We start from the raw sequence: 18,505 nt of genomic DNA on the forward strand, positions 1-18,505 counted from the left end.
AAACCCGTGTCTTGTTCTTCGTAGAGGCCCAGAGGTATCTTCTCTCGGAGCTGTGGTGTTGGTTTATCATGCCATCAATCAATCCAACAGCCGAGCCCTCTTCTTTTCTGGGGCAAAGCAGGCATCTACTTCTAATCTAGCGAAGCCTGACACACATTCCTGTGACAGGATTATTTGGGGCGCGCATCAGTTGGTCAGAGTCGAATCCCAAAGCGAGACCAGCATCTACGGCTCGTCTGGAGCAAGTGATAATAACAAAAACTGAAGAGGGAATTTTCACAGCAAAACAACTTAAAGTAGATACTTTGGTGAGAGGTGATGTCTTAACCTCGAGTGGCCTTTCGACAGCTTACTTCAGATCTAGTAGATGGGTGAGAAGACTAAACCATAAAGTGATAACAGATTAACCTGTTTCTGCAACACTGGAGCACTGTGTAGAGATAAAAAACATCTACTGATTGCTGTGACTTGAGGAACGTCAGCAATTCGGATCAGGACAGATAACTAACAGGACAAAGTATTTACTTTATGGCTACATTTGTCCATCTCTACAATAACAGCACACAAGAAATAATGTGTTGATCACTTGAAGCTCGTCTACTGTTGGCATTGGACAAAGTGAGAAAATCAAATGGATTATAAGTAACCATGAGAAGAGAGTTTATCATAGTATTGAAAGATACTATTTACGAATAAGTGCCAAATATTAGAAGCCAATTCTGCAAACCATAACTACATGGTATTTATACTCTGCGGTGACTGACAGATTTATCATATTTATGATGTTTGTGACATTAAACACGACTGTTTCCATGGCAATAACCACAAACAGTCACTTTTTTGCTCTTTGCTTTAACGCATCTGTTTTTCATATAGTTAAATTCAGCATGCAAAGCAACGCAAGCGATCGGGGCTTCCAGAATCACTGCACCTTCCACAACATGCACAACATGGATGAAGGTAATTCAATGCAAGCGAACGTATGTTCTGTGTTCTTGTGTCTCAGCTACTATAGCTAAGCTAAACAAACAATGTATTGTAAAAGACTGTGGCTGAAATAATAAGTCGCGTCTGGGACAGACTGAGGTCTTGTTTTCATTATACTAGCCATTCGGCTGTTTCTAGCCAGCCAATAAATCAAAGGCCAATGGCTTGTGAACTATAAGCCAATGTTCTGATGTTTAAGTTTATAGGTCTCAATACTGTTAACATGGCTCATATGAAAAGCTTTCAGCAATGATGCTCTGTGGCAAAATCAAAGCAAAGAAACTGGGCAAAACCTGCCTGCATTTGGAAAATTACTGACTTTGGCAGGATTAGATTTTATTTTATTGATACATCAGACACCAATTGCTTCACAGTTGGTCTATGAGGCCCTACATATTCTGAATGGTGATCATGTTTGTCCATTTCATCGAGATCTTGTTACTAGAACCAGGACAAGTATTAAGACGATAACTGTGGCACCCCAGGGCTGTGTTCTAGGCCCAGTCTTAATTCCAAATTCCGAGTTGGATTAAATAAACTGTTAAGACCGCTCCCAAGGGGCAGCTTCGTCTCATAGCCTCTGAACGGCCTGTTCCCATGGCAGATGGTCGACCCAGGTAGGAAATGGACAGATGAGCCTCCCCCTGTTTTGCAGAGAGCAAAAATCTGTTCCTGTCCTCATCACTCCCAAGGCGAGCGAAGCTTTTGTTTACTTGTTGTACATTGTGTCCTTGAAACAACCGATTTCCAAACCGAGGAACAGGAAAACAGAACATGAACGTTACCCCCATATATATAAGTTATGAAGAAAACAGACTTGTAAGTCTGGAGGTCACGTCACAATACATTATGCTGCCAGGGGAAAACACTTCTTACGCTTTCACATTTCATTTACTTGTCGACTATGGGTTAGGGTGATATATGACCATATTACAGTTATGTTTTGACACGTGTAATGCACATCACAGTCAAGAGTTATTTTTCATCACGTCAGCCATCTCTGTTAATTTCCAGTATAACTATCCAGGAAAAAACTACTGTGACTTTTATTTTAGACTAGCGCATTTTTAATACAGATCAGTGAAATGATGATAGATGTTGATGATGAGATGAGCTCATACCGCTGAAACCACCACCATTATTTGGACTAAGAGGCAAATTCACTAAACAGATGACAGTTTTCAAACTACACTTAGTACTACTGTAAATTCTTGGACGTCTATTTGCTTTTACATTTAATAAATTGGGTGCTAAAAACAACAGTTGTGTGCAAATAAGCAATGCTGTCAACATGTGTGTGTTTTCATCCAAACCATACAATCAGTCCAAGGAGGGAACGTGGCTACAGCAAATCAAGTCAAGCACATTCTTGCTTCTAGTGTGTCTGAAAAATCTGGCAGGACAAAAGCTGTAAGTGTGCAAATATGAAACAAGCAAGCACATATTCTGACCCTTCTATAAATCAGGCCTGGGGCATCTTTATGTGCTCTGGCCTATTAAATGCTTAATTGCTTGTCCCAGCGGTCCACACGTTCCCACAACGATCGCACAGATCCAAATCTATTCAGCTTATGGAGGAATGGGATACTCTCTGGCCTTTAAATACATGAAGTTGCACACAGACCATCATGATACATATACTATACAGATATACAAAGCCCTTAAATACATAATGTATGGATATGTTGTGTAAGCATAAATAATTTTGCTAGCCAAAAAAAATAAAAATAATTATAAACGTCTTGTTTTAGGTGAACTTTACAACCTTTAATGCAAACTTCACCTGCAGCTATGGTTTTACACTGACTTTATTGGTTTTGGGGCATTTGTATGTAGTGCTCACTAATGGTCCATTTTTCAATACTGACCAAGTTGTCCAGGTGCAAATTCTTCAAAGTCTGCAGCTCTACCGAGGAACAACCCCACCGACCCCTGAAGTGAAATCTAAGCATTGCTGGCCACGCTTCCTTTGGCTTCATTCTCACACCCAGTGTTGATTTACAAGATCATTTCAAAATCATATTCCTACAAGAACGGCGGGACAATAACCATGTGCTGACAAGCGCTCAACATTGGACTAGGGTCACAGTCTGAAGGGGGTTATACAGAGTACGTCGTATGTAATTGGTCCAGCCTAACTGCAAACACATGCGTGATGCTCGTGATTATGAAGTCAATGGCAGCGTAGTCTAGCCAGCAACTAAAAACCATGGTCATTACCTTCACACCCATCCGGCTACTGTTAACAACCCTGCTAGACGATGCAGGGGTCACTAATGGGCCACTAACCGCCTCATTACTAGATTAAGAATGCTTTACCAGCCATGTGTATTCTGAATCACAAACGGTTTTCAATTAGACGTTCCATCCGAAGGGCTAAAAAGCCATGTCACAGATGTCCCATTCATGCTAAGGCTAGAAGTATATATTTTAGTTTTTACGCATACGTGAGGGTCCTTGAACAGTGTGGGGCAAATTTTGTCATAAGAATAGTACACGTGCTGCACGCGGACCACCAAATTTTTGTAACCACGCATTCATTGTACACATACAGTGTTTCCCATACATTGATTTATTTGTGGTGGCCCACCACAGAATCAACACTGGCCCCCACAAATAGAATTTTCATGATTCCCATTTACATTTTTATTTCACTATTTAAAACAGCTTAATTCGGCTTAAAATATAATTTGATATATAATACAGACCAAATACAGATACAGATCAAAGAGTAGAAGTGAAACATATTTCAGGTGCCAACACTAGATCAAACGCTAGATCAAACACGACATGATGGCATCACATATATGCTAATTAGCTGGTGATGTCATCACCACCACAGTCTCCTCAAAATCCTGTGGGAAACACTGACATAGGTCATGCATTCGCCTACAGGAGAATGTAGTATGTCTCAAAGGAGATGCATTGCATTTTGTCGCAATGCCTATGTGGGTGATTCTCACGAAACCATTGAAACACCACGGCACTAATGATTTTAGCTTTAAAATGTGTAATATAGTAACATTAAAAAGCATCAGAATTAACACAATACTGTGTTCTACCTTGCACAATGTGTGATTTCAACATAAGAATTTATAATTGTAAATTTTATGTCATTTTCTGCTGAAATTCTCATTACCGCAATGTGTCCGGCTGTGTTTGAACATGGGTTATGTTGTAATTTAATCAAATTAACACAAAAATATTAAGAAAAAAAATAAATGGATGTTTTGCTAGACTACTTTAGATGACAGAAAAAATATTTACTGAATATTCATGTATAATAATAATGAAGAAAAATTAGGAAAATGATGTGTCCATGCCTGATGTTCTCATCTTCCGCAACACTTTTTGAGAACAGTTTAAACACACATACAGAATTTTAATAAAGTTTGATTTTGAGTGACCAAGCACATGGACCAGTTACTTCAAGATGGCTACCAGGTAAGATCATTTTTTACAGTTAATTTGAAATATTGTCTTGTCAGAATGCTTACACGACATTTTGATTATCATTACCGCAACAGATGCTTATTAAATGTTAATTTAATTAATAGAAGCATAATACTTTGATTTTAAATGCATGTGCAGAATCTCTAAATTATGTTCTTTCAGGTTTGTCATGCCATTTTGAAAATTTGTCAGTGTTGATTTTTGTCTGACTGTTGCGGTAATGAGATTTTTTAGGACTAATTTTTTAAATTATGTTACAAAAAGTGTTAAATGATAAGTAAAAGTTTTAAAATTAATGTTCCCATTTACTCCAGACTTTGTTTTTCAATGTCTGGTGGGAAAAAAAAGTAAATTTAAGCAACTTTTACATTTTCATGCTTGACATTTTTAAAACCAAGTTTTCGTGAGAATCACCCATGTGTCGAAAGTCTGCGTACAGGTACGAGTCAAATAAACTATGCTCTACAAGGCTGTGCGTTTGACCACACAACAAACACCACACAGCTTTTTGGCAAAACCCCTACAGCAGTACACCATTTGTTGTAAGATGATGATAGGGTTGAGGTTAATATTGGTTATAGTTACTGGGCCGAAGATCTAGTACAGTACATACAGTATAGTACGATCACTAAGAAATGCATTTTAATGTCAAGACGCTGTCACTGAACCAACCTAATTATTTTCTAGGCAATCCATAGGACTAGAAAATTGAAATATAGCCATCCATTCATGCCGTTCTGCACATTTGTTCATTATTTTCTTAGCCTCAAAGGTATGCCGTTTTATAGAGACAGCTGAGAGCCTCGCCTGTCACCGTGGGGCCGCTTCAGACTTCTGCTATGTCTGACTATGATTTAGGAATGCCATAAACCCTGAAAATGAACCCACGCATAAGTACGCAGCCTGAGGTTTGAGCTTCCAGTATAGCACACTGTCCCATCTGTCCTTTTCTGCAGCTTTGGCAGTGTTATCATGTGAGGATTCTGTTGGAGATCCAATTAAGACTTTCATAGTCACCATCTCTGGTGCTCACCTGCATACTTCATCTGTTTAATAGGGCTGCCATAGTAAGGGCGGTGTAGGATGAGGGTAATGTTGTCCCAGGCCCTCAGATGGAGGAAGCCACTGAAATTCCCATTCAGATGGCCCACCTACTGTATGAGATTTTTTCCTTACCCATGTGAAATTTTGTGATGGCTTTGTTTTTCAAATAATGAAGGATTTGAATTGGGAACCGGAAAAGAGAGAGATTTCTACCACAACAAAGGGTTTGGTTAGGCATTTCTTTCCACTGAGTCACCATGTCAAACCATGCTTTTTTGGGGGGAAAGCATTGGTTATAGAAAAACATTTACATTTATGCATTTGGCAAACATTTTTAACCAAAATGACAGTGCTTTCGGACTACACATTTTACCCATACGTGCATGTCCTTTGAATCAAACCCATGACCTGCCATGCACTACTAGAGGATCTACACTGTCAGAAAAAAGGTACAAATGATGTCACTGGGACCTCACAGTAGTACCCTTTTAAAAGGTCCTAATATGGACCTCCGATGTACCGCTATGTATTTTTTGAGGTACCAATGTGTGCCTTTGAGGTACTAATATGCCACCTAAAACGCTGTATTTTTGCATCAGCAAAAGCTTTTGTACAATTTTTTCTTGAGAATGTACAAATGAGGCTCTTTCCCCGCCATTGACGTGTTAAAGGAGGGGTGCATGATCTCTGAAAGCCAACGTTGACATTTGAAATCACCTAAACAAACACGCCCCTACCCCAATAGAATCTGGACCTTCTTTTGATAGGCCCGCCCCACACATACGTAACCCAGGCAACGATGTTGGTTATTAGACACGCCCCTTACTGCTGATTGTCTACAAGTGTATTTTGGTAGTCGGACCGACTCTCTTTTCCAAAGTGTTTTCAAAAATCATGCACCCCGCCTTTAACTCGTCAATTAAGAGAAAACGCTTCCCTGCCAATGACGAGTTTTTCAGGCAATCCGTATTTCCACTATTATCCACTAGGTGGCACTCTTACACAACTTGTAAAATCCGGAAATATTCCCTTAGGGAAACAGTTCAAACTCTGTGTATGTTTTGAGGATCGCTCTGAATCTGATCTCTATCAAAAGTACTTCACAAAAACGCAATTATCTCAGCTTTTTGCTCAAAATTTGGTATTTTTTGAAGAAACATACCCATATTTGAGAGGTGATACAAACAGAAAGAGGGTCTGTTCTTTCATTTAATATATTGTATGTTTATATATTTAAAGAAGAACATTTTCTGAATACAACTTTTGTAAAAATCATAAAAAATGCTGGCGCTGGCTGGCAACTCTAAAAAAAAAAACGCAGGGGGGAAAGAGTTAAAGGGATAGTTCACCCAAAAATGAACATCCTGTCATAATTTACTCACTCTCATGTTGTTACACACCTGTATACATTTTTTTGTCCGGATTAAAACAAAAGAAGATATTTTTAAGGAATGTTTATAACCAAACAGATCAGAAGCCCCATTCACTTCCATAATATTCTACTTCTGATCGCTTTGGTTACAAACAGTCCTCAAAATATCCTTCTTTGTGTTCATCAGAAGAAAGAAATTTATACAGGTTTGTAACAACATTAGAGTGAGTAAATGATGACAGAATTTTCATTTCTGGGTGAACTATCCCTTTAAGCAACCAGAGATGGCTTTTGGGAAAGCGTCCATCAAATCAACAGAGCATCTGGGATAATGTGCTTACTCAAATACAGCATTAACATACATTCTGGATTATCCGTCATCTTAAACGCAACCACAACCATCAGTGCAGGGCATTCTGGGTATTCGTTTCATCTCCTCTGACTTGATTATAATGAAACTGAGCCGAGAAGATAGCGTACTTGGGCACCGGCCTCTTCATCTGAGAAATCTTGTTTACGGTAAGTACGATATCTCTCGCAGCGTTTCATATGAAGTTAATTAGAAACCAGCAGGCACGTGGTGTGATCCCCAAAACTAGTCTAAAGCACAAGTGGGCTTTCGGCTCATTCGTTGACCACCACAAAAGCACACCGATATATAAACACAAGAAGATATAGTCCTTTTTATTTATACTGGAAACGTGCAAAGAAAAACACCTGATTGGAATCACAAAGAACTATAATCAAATCTTTCTTGTTTAGAAACTGGTTAAAAAACACTGAAAATCGTACAGTGGTCGTCTCTCCAAGTTCAAGAACTTGATGCAGATGAACTGTGCTCCAAAAAAGACTTTAAAAGGTACGACGGGGGAGAGGAACAGGTTTTCCCTGAAATGTGATCGTCTTGGACGAGTCTGAGCTCATCGTAGGTGCTGACAGAAGTGCAGTGGGGTGCGCGAACAACAACAGACTCTTTTGGCTGAACTCTCTTACCCTGGTGCTCGTGCGTATAGTTATTTATATGCACAATGACTTAACTGTGAGGAACATGTGAATAGAGACGTGAACATTAACTTTCGGGATGTTTGGGACAAGTGACAAGCCAAAACAAAGGCCTGCTTATAAGCCAAAATCGTCTTCAATAGCAATGTTAACAGTGGAATATTTATATTTTTACATTTTCATTTAGCAGATGCTTCAAATCAAATGCAATTGTTTTGCCGCACACAATACAAAACTATGTAATAGGAACAGCACTGAATTTTGGGAAGAAGTGAACATCATAAAGGGAGTTGGTAACAATGTAGTTACGCAACAGTGAGTTACAGATTGTTAGGAATTTGTTGTGAATACGGAAAAGGTGCGTCTTCAGTTACAAGTACAAACACGTAAATCATTTTATATGCCATCTTATTGTTGTGCATTAAAATGAGCTGATTTTAGCACGTAAGATGATGAAACAAATATAACAAATGTAATACTTTTATTAGTGGCTATATCTAGTGACGAGAACTGGGTTGCAAAGAAAATGTTAAAACAGTTCTACTAAGTTATTCTGCTACATGTCAAACAAACGTAGACGTAATTACATTTGTGGCTAGATAACAATGTGGAAGCAGCAACGAAGCGATCACTCACTACAGTGTTGACAGCTTTGGGGTCAGAGGTCAAGCCCCATGATTCGATCGTCCGACGCTACTGCGGTCAGTCTAGGAGAGCTCTATTTCTGAGCCTGTATAGCAATGGGCAGTTTCTGTAAATGTCATAAACCTACGACGGCTCTGTCGCACATACTGTGGTTTGCTCTGAACTGCCAACTCCATTTTCACATCTGTCCCAACCAAGCGTGCCGCACAAGCCCTGAAAAGTGAAGCCAAAACGTCTCGATCGCCCCCCAGTGACCGGTCCCAGTATAGGTCATGAAGCCCACCTCCCCATGTTATTCAATGGGACTTGAGACCAACTAAAAAAATTAATTACACTTCAATTATCTTTTTTCCGAAGCTGGTTTCTGTCATTTACTGTAGTTTTTATCACGCTGATGTAAATTCAAATGTTTGTTTTTAAAATAGGTTTGTGTTTAGTTAGTTATTTAATGATATAAAAACGGTGGTGTCACGTCATGATTGACAGCTGTGATATCGTGTGATATGCGCATTCTACGAGAGCGAGGGCGGGGTTTTGACTTCGCGCCTTCCCTTCCTGCTCACTACTGCGCATGACTGGTCCCGAAATCGCTATTGCGCAGACTCAAGACCCAAGATGTCAGCGCCATATCGGGCAACTGGCGGCTTCACTTTTTACCAATGGAAGAGAGCGAACAGGCGTCGTCCATATTTTTTACAGTCTATGGTCCCAACTCACAGGACTGTCAACCCTGGTTGAGGGCGACATAAGCCCCAATTAACTTTAGGACCGAAAACAGGGCTCACTTTGGTTCAAATACATCGCAAAGCCATGACTTCATGCCCATTTGTTCACGAGCTTGATCATTTGGCATTAGCAGAGATGAAGGCTCGACCCCACAAAGCTCACAATGGACCCACTGTTGGGCTCGTACAGTAGCCTGAATGGGCGGCCCAGTTAGAGCAGAATAAAGTCAAAGCATTTAGACAGAGCCACACACAAGCTCGTTTCAGTCTTCCCACTGGGAACATTTGGAGGGAAAAAAATGATCTGAGGGTAATCAGTATAGATAGAAAAATGAATTGGACTCAGTGTTCGTGAGAGGGGGTATTGAAGTTTGCAGTATTAAATGTTAAAGCGTCTGCCTTTTATGAGCTGTTTGAGTTTGAGATTTGTAATAAAAAGTGACAGATATTGTACTTGGAATGAAATGTCACACACCAAATGTGTATTCAATGATTTGCGTGAATAGATTACACACAAAGTCAATGCAAAGACGCGAGCAGAGGCCAACAGAGGCCAACAGAGGCCAACAGACGCCAACAGACGCCAACAGACGGCAACAGACGGCAACAGACGCCAACAGACGGCAACAGACGGCAACAGACGCCAACAGACGCCAACAGACGCCAACAGACGCCAACAGACGCCAACAGACGCCAACAGACGCCAACAGACGCAAACAGACGCAAACAGACGCAAACAGACGCAAACAGACGCCAACAGACGCAAACAGACACAAACAGACACAAACAGACACACACAAACAGACACAAACAGACACAAACAGACACAAACTCGCGCGGGGGGAAATGATGCAAATTGGGCAGCCCAATTGCCGCAAAAATGCAAATGAAGTTTGCAGTATTAAATGTTTAAGCGTCTGCCTTTTATGAGATGTTTGAGTTTGAGATTTGTAATAAAAAGCGACAGATATTGTACTTGGAATGAAATGTCACACACCAAATGTGTATTCAATGATTTGCGTGAATAGATTACACACAAAGTCAATGCAAAGAACGACAACAGACGCGAGCAGACGCAAACTCGCACGGGGGGATCCAAATGATGCAAACTGGGCAGCCTAATTGACGCAAAAATGCAATTGAAGTTTGCAGTATTAAATGTTAAAGCGTCTGCCTTTTATTAGATTTTTGAGTTTGAGATTTGCAATAAAAAGCGACAGATATTGCACTTGGAATGAAATGTCACACTCCAAATGTGTATTCAATGATTTGCGTGAATAGATTACACACAAAGTCAATGCAAAGACACGAACAGACACGAACAGGCGCGAACAGGCGCAAACAGGCGCAAACAGGCGCAAACAGGCGCAAACAGGCGGCGCAGGCGCAAGCAGCCGCAAGCAGCCGCAAGCAGCCGCAAGCAGCCGCAAGCAGCCGCAAGCAGCCGCAAACTCGCGCAAACTCGTGCGGGGTGATCCAAATGACGCAAATTGGGCAGCGCAATTGCCGCAAAACTGCGCTATTTGCCTCAAATGCATCTTTGAGCAAGCTGAAAATATTCAACTCAAGCGGAAAATTTGCACGACACAAAGTTAAATCCTGAGAGTAATCTGGAGCGAGGAACACAAATGCTTTGCGTTTGGTGTGTACGCAGCATAAGACTTTGCTTTCCCCGAGAGAGACGATTTTATCTCCATGCCGCTTAATTATTTAATCAAATCTGTGAAAATGTCTTTAATAATTAATGACCTTGTGGTAAACCAGAGAAGAGGACAGAAGATTCTGGACATCTTTAATGAACAAAACAAGAAAATTGCATAAATAAAAATACCATTGTCACGATGACGTTTAATACGATGAAGGAGTTCAGATTTTGAGATCTCAAACAAAGAAAAAGAAAGTACTCTTAAACAATGAGAGGATTGTTTGGTTCAAAAAGGATTCCTCACAGAGAAAAAAAATCAACAACACTCACACTTTAAACCACCGCTTGAACAGCACAGATTATAAGAGGTTGATACTGTAAATCTCCACAAAGCCTTTGTTTCGATAACCTACTCATTCGATGACAACCAAAGCCCCGATCGGTGCCAAAGAAAACATTTCAATAGTGAACACATATCTCTTGAGTGTGTCAGCACATCACGAACACGCTTCACATCTGACACATTTTAAATCTTGGGGTTATGCACAGACATGCAGGCTCGGAAGAAGACGCACAGGTTTTGTTCTGGAGATGACAGCTCAATAGATGAGAATGTAAGACTATAATATGCAAAGCATTAAATATTCATATGACCTATAAATATAGATGGTATAGAATATAAGAAATTAATGAGCCTGAATATATAAATTGTAAGTGTATAAGGGACAAGCAACCCCAAATAAGACATTATGTTTTATATTTATTATATTGTTATGCTTTACAAAAGGCAAGGTAAAAGAAACTTGAACATTTCGCAAGCAAATTAAAGCCAAATGTTTTTTGCCTGTGATTTATATTCAAATTAGATTTCGAAATTTAAAGGGACAGTCCACCCAAAACTGAAATTTCTGTCATCATTTACTTACCTTCATGTTGTTACAAACCTGTATAAATATCTGGATACAAGCATTTTGAGCCGTGTATCCATTGAGCACCATTAACTTCAATAGTAGTATTTTTTTTACTATGGAAGTCAATGGTGCTTCTGTTTCCTGCTTCATTACAAATATCTTCCTTTGTGTTTATCAAAACAAAAAATCTATACAGGTTTGTAACACCAACGGTTTACAGTGAGTAAATGATGACATAATTTTCATTTTTGGGTGAACTATCCCTTTAATATGGAGCGCTTTATTGATCGCGTCAAACCCGAAACACGTTTTGTAGTGCTGAATTTCAAGTGCGACAAAACTGATACACCGGACTGCAATGGGACACTTATTTATAACCTGAAAGTGAAACAGGAGTCTAAGGCTGCTTAAGCACGTATATCTCAAAATCCAGAGGTCAGATTCCTGCATCTCTAACTGGCATGAACCATGTGTATAAACAAACCCCAGTGCATTATGGGTAAATATACACACACAACGAACGCAGTTATCATTTAACAGATTCCAAGTTCATTCCAAGTTACAAAAAGTAATAAATAAATCAGCTTTTTAAGTCTAGTACTATGACTAGGTCATAACGGCTGATCCCAGATCAGACACCACTCATGGTGTCATTACCGCGTATTCCCACAACTCATTGCTTGTGAGGCTTAACATAATCCTACTTTAATAACCCCAGTGGGTGCTAAAAAGATTACGCTTTTATATAACTTTTAACACCGTATCATCAAAATGAAATGAGATGACGTGATTATTTGTCTAATATTAATGCTATAATGTTTATGGCGGACGGGCCACATGTATGTGCCACCATAAAAATTACCTCATTCCCAAACATCCAAATATGTTGTCATGGTGACGGCCCATCACCCCCAATCTGTTTTTCAAGCGCTGAATATAAAAGCAATCTTAGAGTTATCAAAGACATAAATGGCAGTCTCTTTCAATGCACAATTCTTAAAAACAATTATGTCATCCCCTCCCCTCATCATTCAAACACAAAAATTACAGTCAAATCGTGAATACGGGCTGATATCTGAATAGAGGAAGTGGCCGATCATGGGAATTGTGTGATGTGGGTTCATGCTCTGACATGTATGTACGAGACATATCTGTGCATCTGTTGGTTTTGTCAAGCCTGTGGGAGTGTCAGTCATTAACCCATCGAAGAAACGCCGATGGGGGAGATAACCGGGGAAGGGGGTGCATGTGTGTGTGCTGAATAAATCATCAAGCGCTCCTCCCTCGAACACATCAGTTGTGAGCTGATAACAAGCACAGAAGCCTCAAGATTCAATTAGACACGTTGCCAAGGGCTGCTGAGGAAATGAGCGATTTGGCCGTGGAAATATTAACCAGATGTGACATCACCGAGCCATCAGCTGAGTTATAAAATCGAACAGGGTGTGATCCTGGCCGCGCACACACACACAATTTCCATTCGGTTGCTATGGAGACTGGTGCATGCCTCTGAGATTCGATACCGCGAGGAGGTCGCTCCACCTTGCCGCTTTACCTCGCAGAAAATCGAGACTTTGTTTGTGGAGAAAGAGACGTGCCACACAAAAAAAGTGATAAAGACAAAAGAGCTAATAGGAAATGAAACTGGAACATAATGGCCTGTATCTAGAGACTGTGTCTGATCCAACACGAGACTCCCAGTATTCACATGTTTATAGGTAAACACCCAAAAACATTGTATAAATATAGTTTATAGTTTAACGTGGCCCTCAGAGAGCATCACACTGCTATTGTAGCTATATCAGTCACATCAGAGGTCAAAATCTGGCATCCCCACCCAAACACACACACCCATATACTGTACACACATACCAAAATTAACCTTGCCACACCTACTAAAAGAATAGAAAAGATACTCAAGTTTTCTTTTGGTCTACTAGGGTTGCTAAATTCTGGGAATTTTCAAAGCTTGAAACTTTCCATGGGAATATATGGGAATTAATTGGAATATATGGGAATTCATGGGAATAAACTGGCAACCTGTGTCTTCACATACATTCACATTTAGTTGCATGTAGATTTGGCTTGAAATACATTTAATTGGTAGCTTAAAGTGATGCACCATTGGATAATGACATGGACTGCGGCCAACAACCATACCAATGTGAAGAAGACCACCTGAGTTTACACTGCAGACCTGTTTCACACGCTTACATCAGTCAGAAAAGACCCAATGAGAGAGAGAGAGAGAGAGAGAGAGAGAGAGAGAGAGAGCTCTGCAGGCAGTGATGAATGAAAGTGCTTTATAGGTGACTATATTTAGGATTGTGTGGAGATCAAGACTGAGGGTACTTTAAACGAAGCCCTTTTACCATAGTAAACCCTACTCTGTTTCCTTATCTCTTCTTTCTTTCTCACATTCCCGGACACTGAAAATATGCCCATTTCCCATCCCATGTACGGTCGGGCGGTCATTATTGCAAAAGATCCCGCAAGATAAAGACCAGCTGGATCTCGATTACATGGCTCCTTACGATAGACACTGATATGAAATATTGATTTGAGTTCACGTTACGTTTATTATGTCACGAGTAAGAAACTGCAAAATGATACTAGAGAAACTACCACAGCTATGTAGAAAATTGTTTGCATAGAGTAATACGCAATCATAGTGTTAAAAATATTTGATTTCTTTTGCTCAATTGGCATTCTGCAATCATACCACAACTGACCAATCAAAATCAAGTATTCCAGAGATCCACATACATACAAACAAGCTAAACTACAATGAAAACTACAATGGATATCCCAATGTGCAACCACAATATACACAATGTTAAAATGGACTATCAGTAATTGACTTTCGTCAGTGTCTCAACTTCTCTTACTGTACGTACACACTGCCGCAGTGCTAAGCTTCCAAAGAAGCTCAGGCTGTGCGGTCAAGGACGCTTGTCAAAAAGTACGGTAAGCTTGTTGACGCTTTGGCCGCTCTGAAGGCTGTGTCACTATGAAATGGTAACGGAAAAAAACCAATACATTGAAATTATAAACCTTTTACAGTATTTTTATAATCATTTTGGTCACATTTGGTCTGGAAAAAATAATAATTAGCTATTATTATTATTACTACTATTATTACTTTATTGCATCTGAGCAATTGGTTAAAGGTGCAGTGTGTAATTTTTAGAAGGATCTTTTGACAGAATGCAAAATAATATACAAAACTATATTATCAGGGGTGTTTAAAGACCTTTCATAATGAACTGTTATGTGTTTAATACCTTAGAACGAGACCTATTTATCTACATACACAGAGGGTCCCCTTACATGGAAGTCACCATTTTGTGATGCCATTTTTCTACAAAAGCCCTTAAAGGACAATTTTTTACTAAGTTGTCTCAGACGATGACATGTTTGTCCGGTGGCAGCTACTGTAGCTTCTCTATGTGTTTCAAAAGCGAGGGGTGAGCCTTGCACTAAGCCGTTGGTTGCAATTCGCAACCTCACCACAAGATGCCGCTAAATTTTACAGAGTGCACCTTTAAATCTGTGTTACGGTGAAATCATGAATCACGAATCAACTACGATAACTACCTATTCTTCCAGCGATGTGACTATATGGATTCGTACATCATGATATCGATGCTTAAACGATACACTGTGCAGTCCTACTGGTAAGACACAGACACGTTTGAGTATCAAAAATATCAGTAAAATATTATAAATCATCAGCACGCACTTCACAAACTCACCGGGGACACCAACTATACCAGCTATTTTGACTCGTTCTTTTGTAACTGGTCCCTATATGAAAATAAAGTCATGTCATACATGATAGGAAACCCAGCAACAGCGATTATCATTTACTTGGAACTAATGTTTTGGTAGGATCGAAAATTTACATTGTATGTTTCTCCGGAATCAGCCAGCGAAGAACGTCTAGGCTATTTTCCGATTGGTTGCTGGCGGTTTGCCGCTGCTTGCCAATGAACCGCGTCATAGCTCATTACCATAAAGTTGATCTTCCTTCAACCTTCTGATTGACACTCTGGTCACTCAAGACGCCCAAAACGTGACGTCGATGTTAAGGCTCATTGTCTGCGGCGGTGTGTACGTACAGTTACACTACATCCAATGATAAGACGCATCAAATATTAAAAGAAACGGGCACTGAAAAGAACCAGGATATAGAAAGATATGTTTTCTTAAAGGGATAGTTTGCCCAAAAATGAAAATTCATAATTTTTTCATTCATCATCAAAGAAAGATATTTTGAAGAATGTTTGTAACCAAGCAGATCTGGGTCACCATTCACTTCCATACTTACAAACTATGGTTTTTCAAAATATCTTGTATACATTTATTAAGATATATAAAGTCTAAAACAACTTGAGGGGGAGTAAATAATAACTAAATATTCTTTTTTCGGTGAAGTATCCCTTTAAGCTTATCTTAGCTCCTCCCACCTCGGCCCTTTCTGTGTCTCCTCCATCTGCTTACCTCGTGTGCTGGTGGCCAGGTCAGCCACTTTCTGAAAGGCGTCCAGGAACGCTGCGACAGCAACCACAGTCGTCCTAAAAAAGAAAATAAATCACACACACCTGGTCAACAATTGGCCCTTATCTACAAAACAACAAAATGCATGTGCACCACAGGCAACTGGTTAACTTCAGTTGGATGATTTTATCAAAAGTTATTTCACTGATGGAGTTGAACGGATGTTGATGGGGGTTAGGTTCGTTGCTTTCTAAAAAGACATTTGCTTGTGTGCCTATTGCCAGATCTCTGTTTGTCTGCCAGCCTCATACAGACTCAAAGACCCATATCTTACACCGATAACAACCGTGGCGCGACCAGGAATGCGACGCAATTCCAGAGGCTGAATGGAAAACGAGACGGAGTGAAAAAGGAAAGTCAGCGCTTGCTTTGGCACTACAAGAATTCCCCGACCACGCGCGGAACGCCTGACACGAGCAGACAACTGTGAAATCTGATCGCGTGTTTCCACGGCAGCATGCAAAGGTTTGACTGGGATGTCATGTGACAGACCTCATAAACGGCCGTACACAAGCGTAACCGCGTGGAGAAGAATCCAGGGATCGGATCTGGTTTTAGAAACCGTGACGCAAATGGCAAAACAGATACTGGGCGGGGAACGCCGCAGGCAGCCTATGCTAGTCGTAGGCGATATGATGTTTTGATAATTAGTTATAACCCGACGATAGTATCAAAGAGAAGCGTGTCAGGGAGGAGCTATACAGGACGTAACCTGCATCATTCAAAACACTGTTTGTCTTACGCAATAACAAACTATTTTGAACTCGAGCAACTTTCTTACTTCCATAGAATGCAGAATAAGATATGAAGCAATCTTTTCTCAAACATTATCCAAAGCAAATTGCAGTGCATTCAAAGTGTGCTTCCTGGGAATAAATCCCTTGACCTTTGTACTGCAAACACAATGCTCTACTTATTGAGCTAGCTATAGGAACCATACATTGGCTCATTAAAACAAGAATGGCATTCGTTCTTGTGCAAGCAAATTTGACTTTCCTGCTAGGTTAAATAACAGGAACAAGTAAAACATTACAGTTTCAGTTTTAGGTTGATTATTAATTTAATAATTTACTTTAATGGTGTTATTTCGATTTTCTATACTTTTTTGAATGTTTTTTGTGGAATTACTCTGAAAAGACCATATACAGCTTAGGCTGGTTTTAGCTAGTTATGCTGATGTAGTAGGCTGGTTTTAGACAGGTTTGGACACTTTTTAGCAGGGCTGCAACTAACAATTATTTTCATAATCGATTAATTGGGTGATTATTGTTCCTGATAATTCGACTAATCTGATAAAAACATAAATATTCACTCAATTCGATTTTTTTTAATAAGTCACTAAATTAGGGTATTCACATGTAGATTACTTTTAAAAGTGCAAAAGCCACACACTACTACAGTTTTACTAATACAATCTTTTTATTTTTGATATTTTAGACCTCAAATAAAACGTTTTTGCAGCTTTTAAATAGTAAAATATCTTTACATTTCAAAACGAATTGAGTCTTCGGGGATGTGCTGATGAGGAAATTTTGCGACAGGTAAATAAACACATTTTAATGTTCAACTTTAGGCCTTGATGAGAATTAACAATTTTCATTATTAACAAAATAAATAAGCCATTATGATATGAAAGACTGAAAAATCGACCTAAGACCAGCATAAGTTGGTACCTGGTTTTAGCTGGTTTAAGGTGGCAGGAGCTGGTTTAATCTGGTCCTCCCAGGCTGGCAAAGCTGGTCAAGCTGGTGAATCAGCTGGTCTTCCAGCCTGACCAGCTAAATCCAGCTAGACCAGCTTAAAAAGTAACAAAAACACAGCTAGACCAGCTTCCTACACCAGCAAAACCAGCAAAAAACTAACCAGGAAACCAGCTAAAACCAGCTTATGTTGGTCTTAGCAGGATTTTTCAGTAGGGATATACATGCATTGTTAATTTAAAAATAAAATAATTGTTTTCCCCTTTACCTTAAAACAGATGCTTAGTTTGTGGTTTAATACTCTTTTTTTATGAAAAGCCAACAACAATTAAACAAACACAAACTCACTTATATTAAAGGTCAAAATTAATCATTTATAAACCAGCATTATTTTGTGCTTTTGCTTCCATCATTGTCCTGTTAGGGTTACCAGATCAATGTAACAAAACCAGCCCAATGGC

The 18,505-nt window shown here is 39.6% G+C and overlaps 1 protein-coding gene across 19 annotated transcripts in view; it reads right to left on the minus strand.

Annotated features, from left to right (window-relative positions):
• The window catches only part of LOC129447743 (protein MTSS 1), a 99,198-nt gene that overhangs the window by 72,333 nt on the left and 8,360 nt on the right, over positions 1 to 18,505 (minus strand). For all 19 annotated transcript variants that reach the window (XM_055209537.2, XM_055209532.2, XM_055209538.2 and 16 more), the window contains exon 3: positions 16,288 to 16,361. In XM_055209537.2, the coding sequence (XP_055065512.2) occupies positions 16,288 to 16,361 (74 nt within the window). The remainder of the gene's footprint in view (positions 1 to 16,287; positions 16,362 to 18,505) is intronic.

The sequence above is a fragment of the Misgurnus anguillicaudatus genome, chromosome 10 (assembly GCF_027580225.2).
Source record: "Misgurnus anguillicaudatus chromosome 10, ASM2758022v2, whole genome shotgun sequence".
Lineage (NCBI taxonomy): Eukaryota > Metazoa > Chordata > Actinopteri > Cypriniformes > Cobitidae > Misgurnus > Misgurnus anguillicaudatus.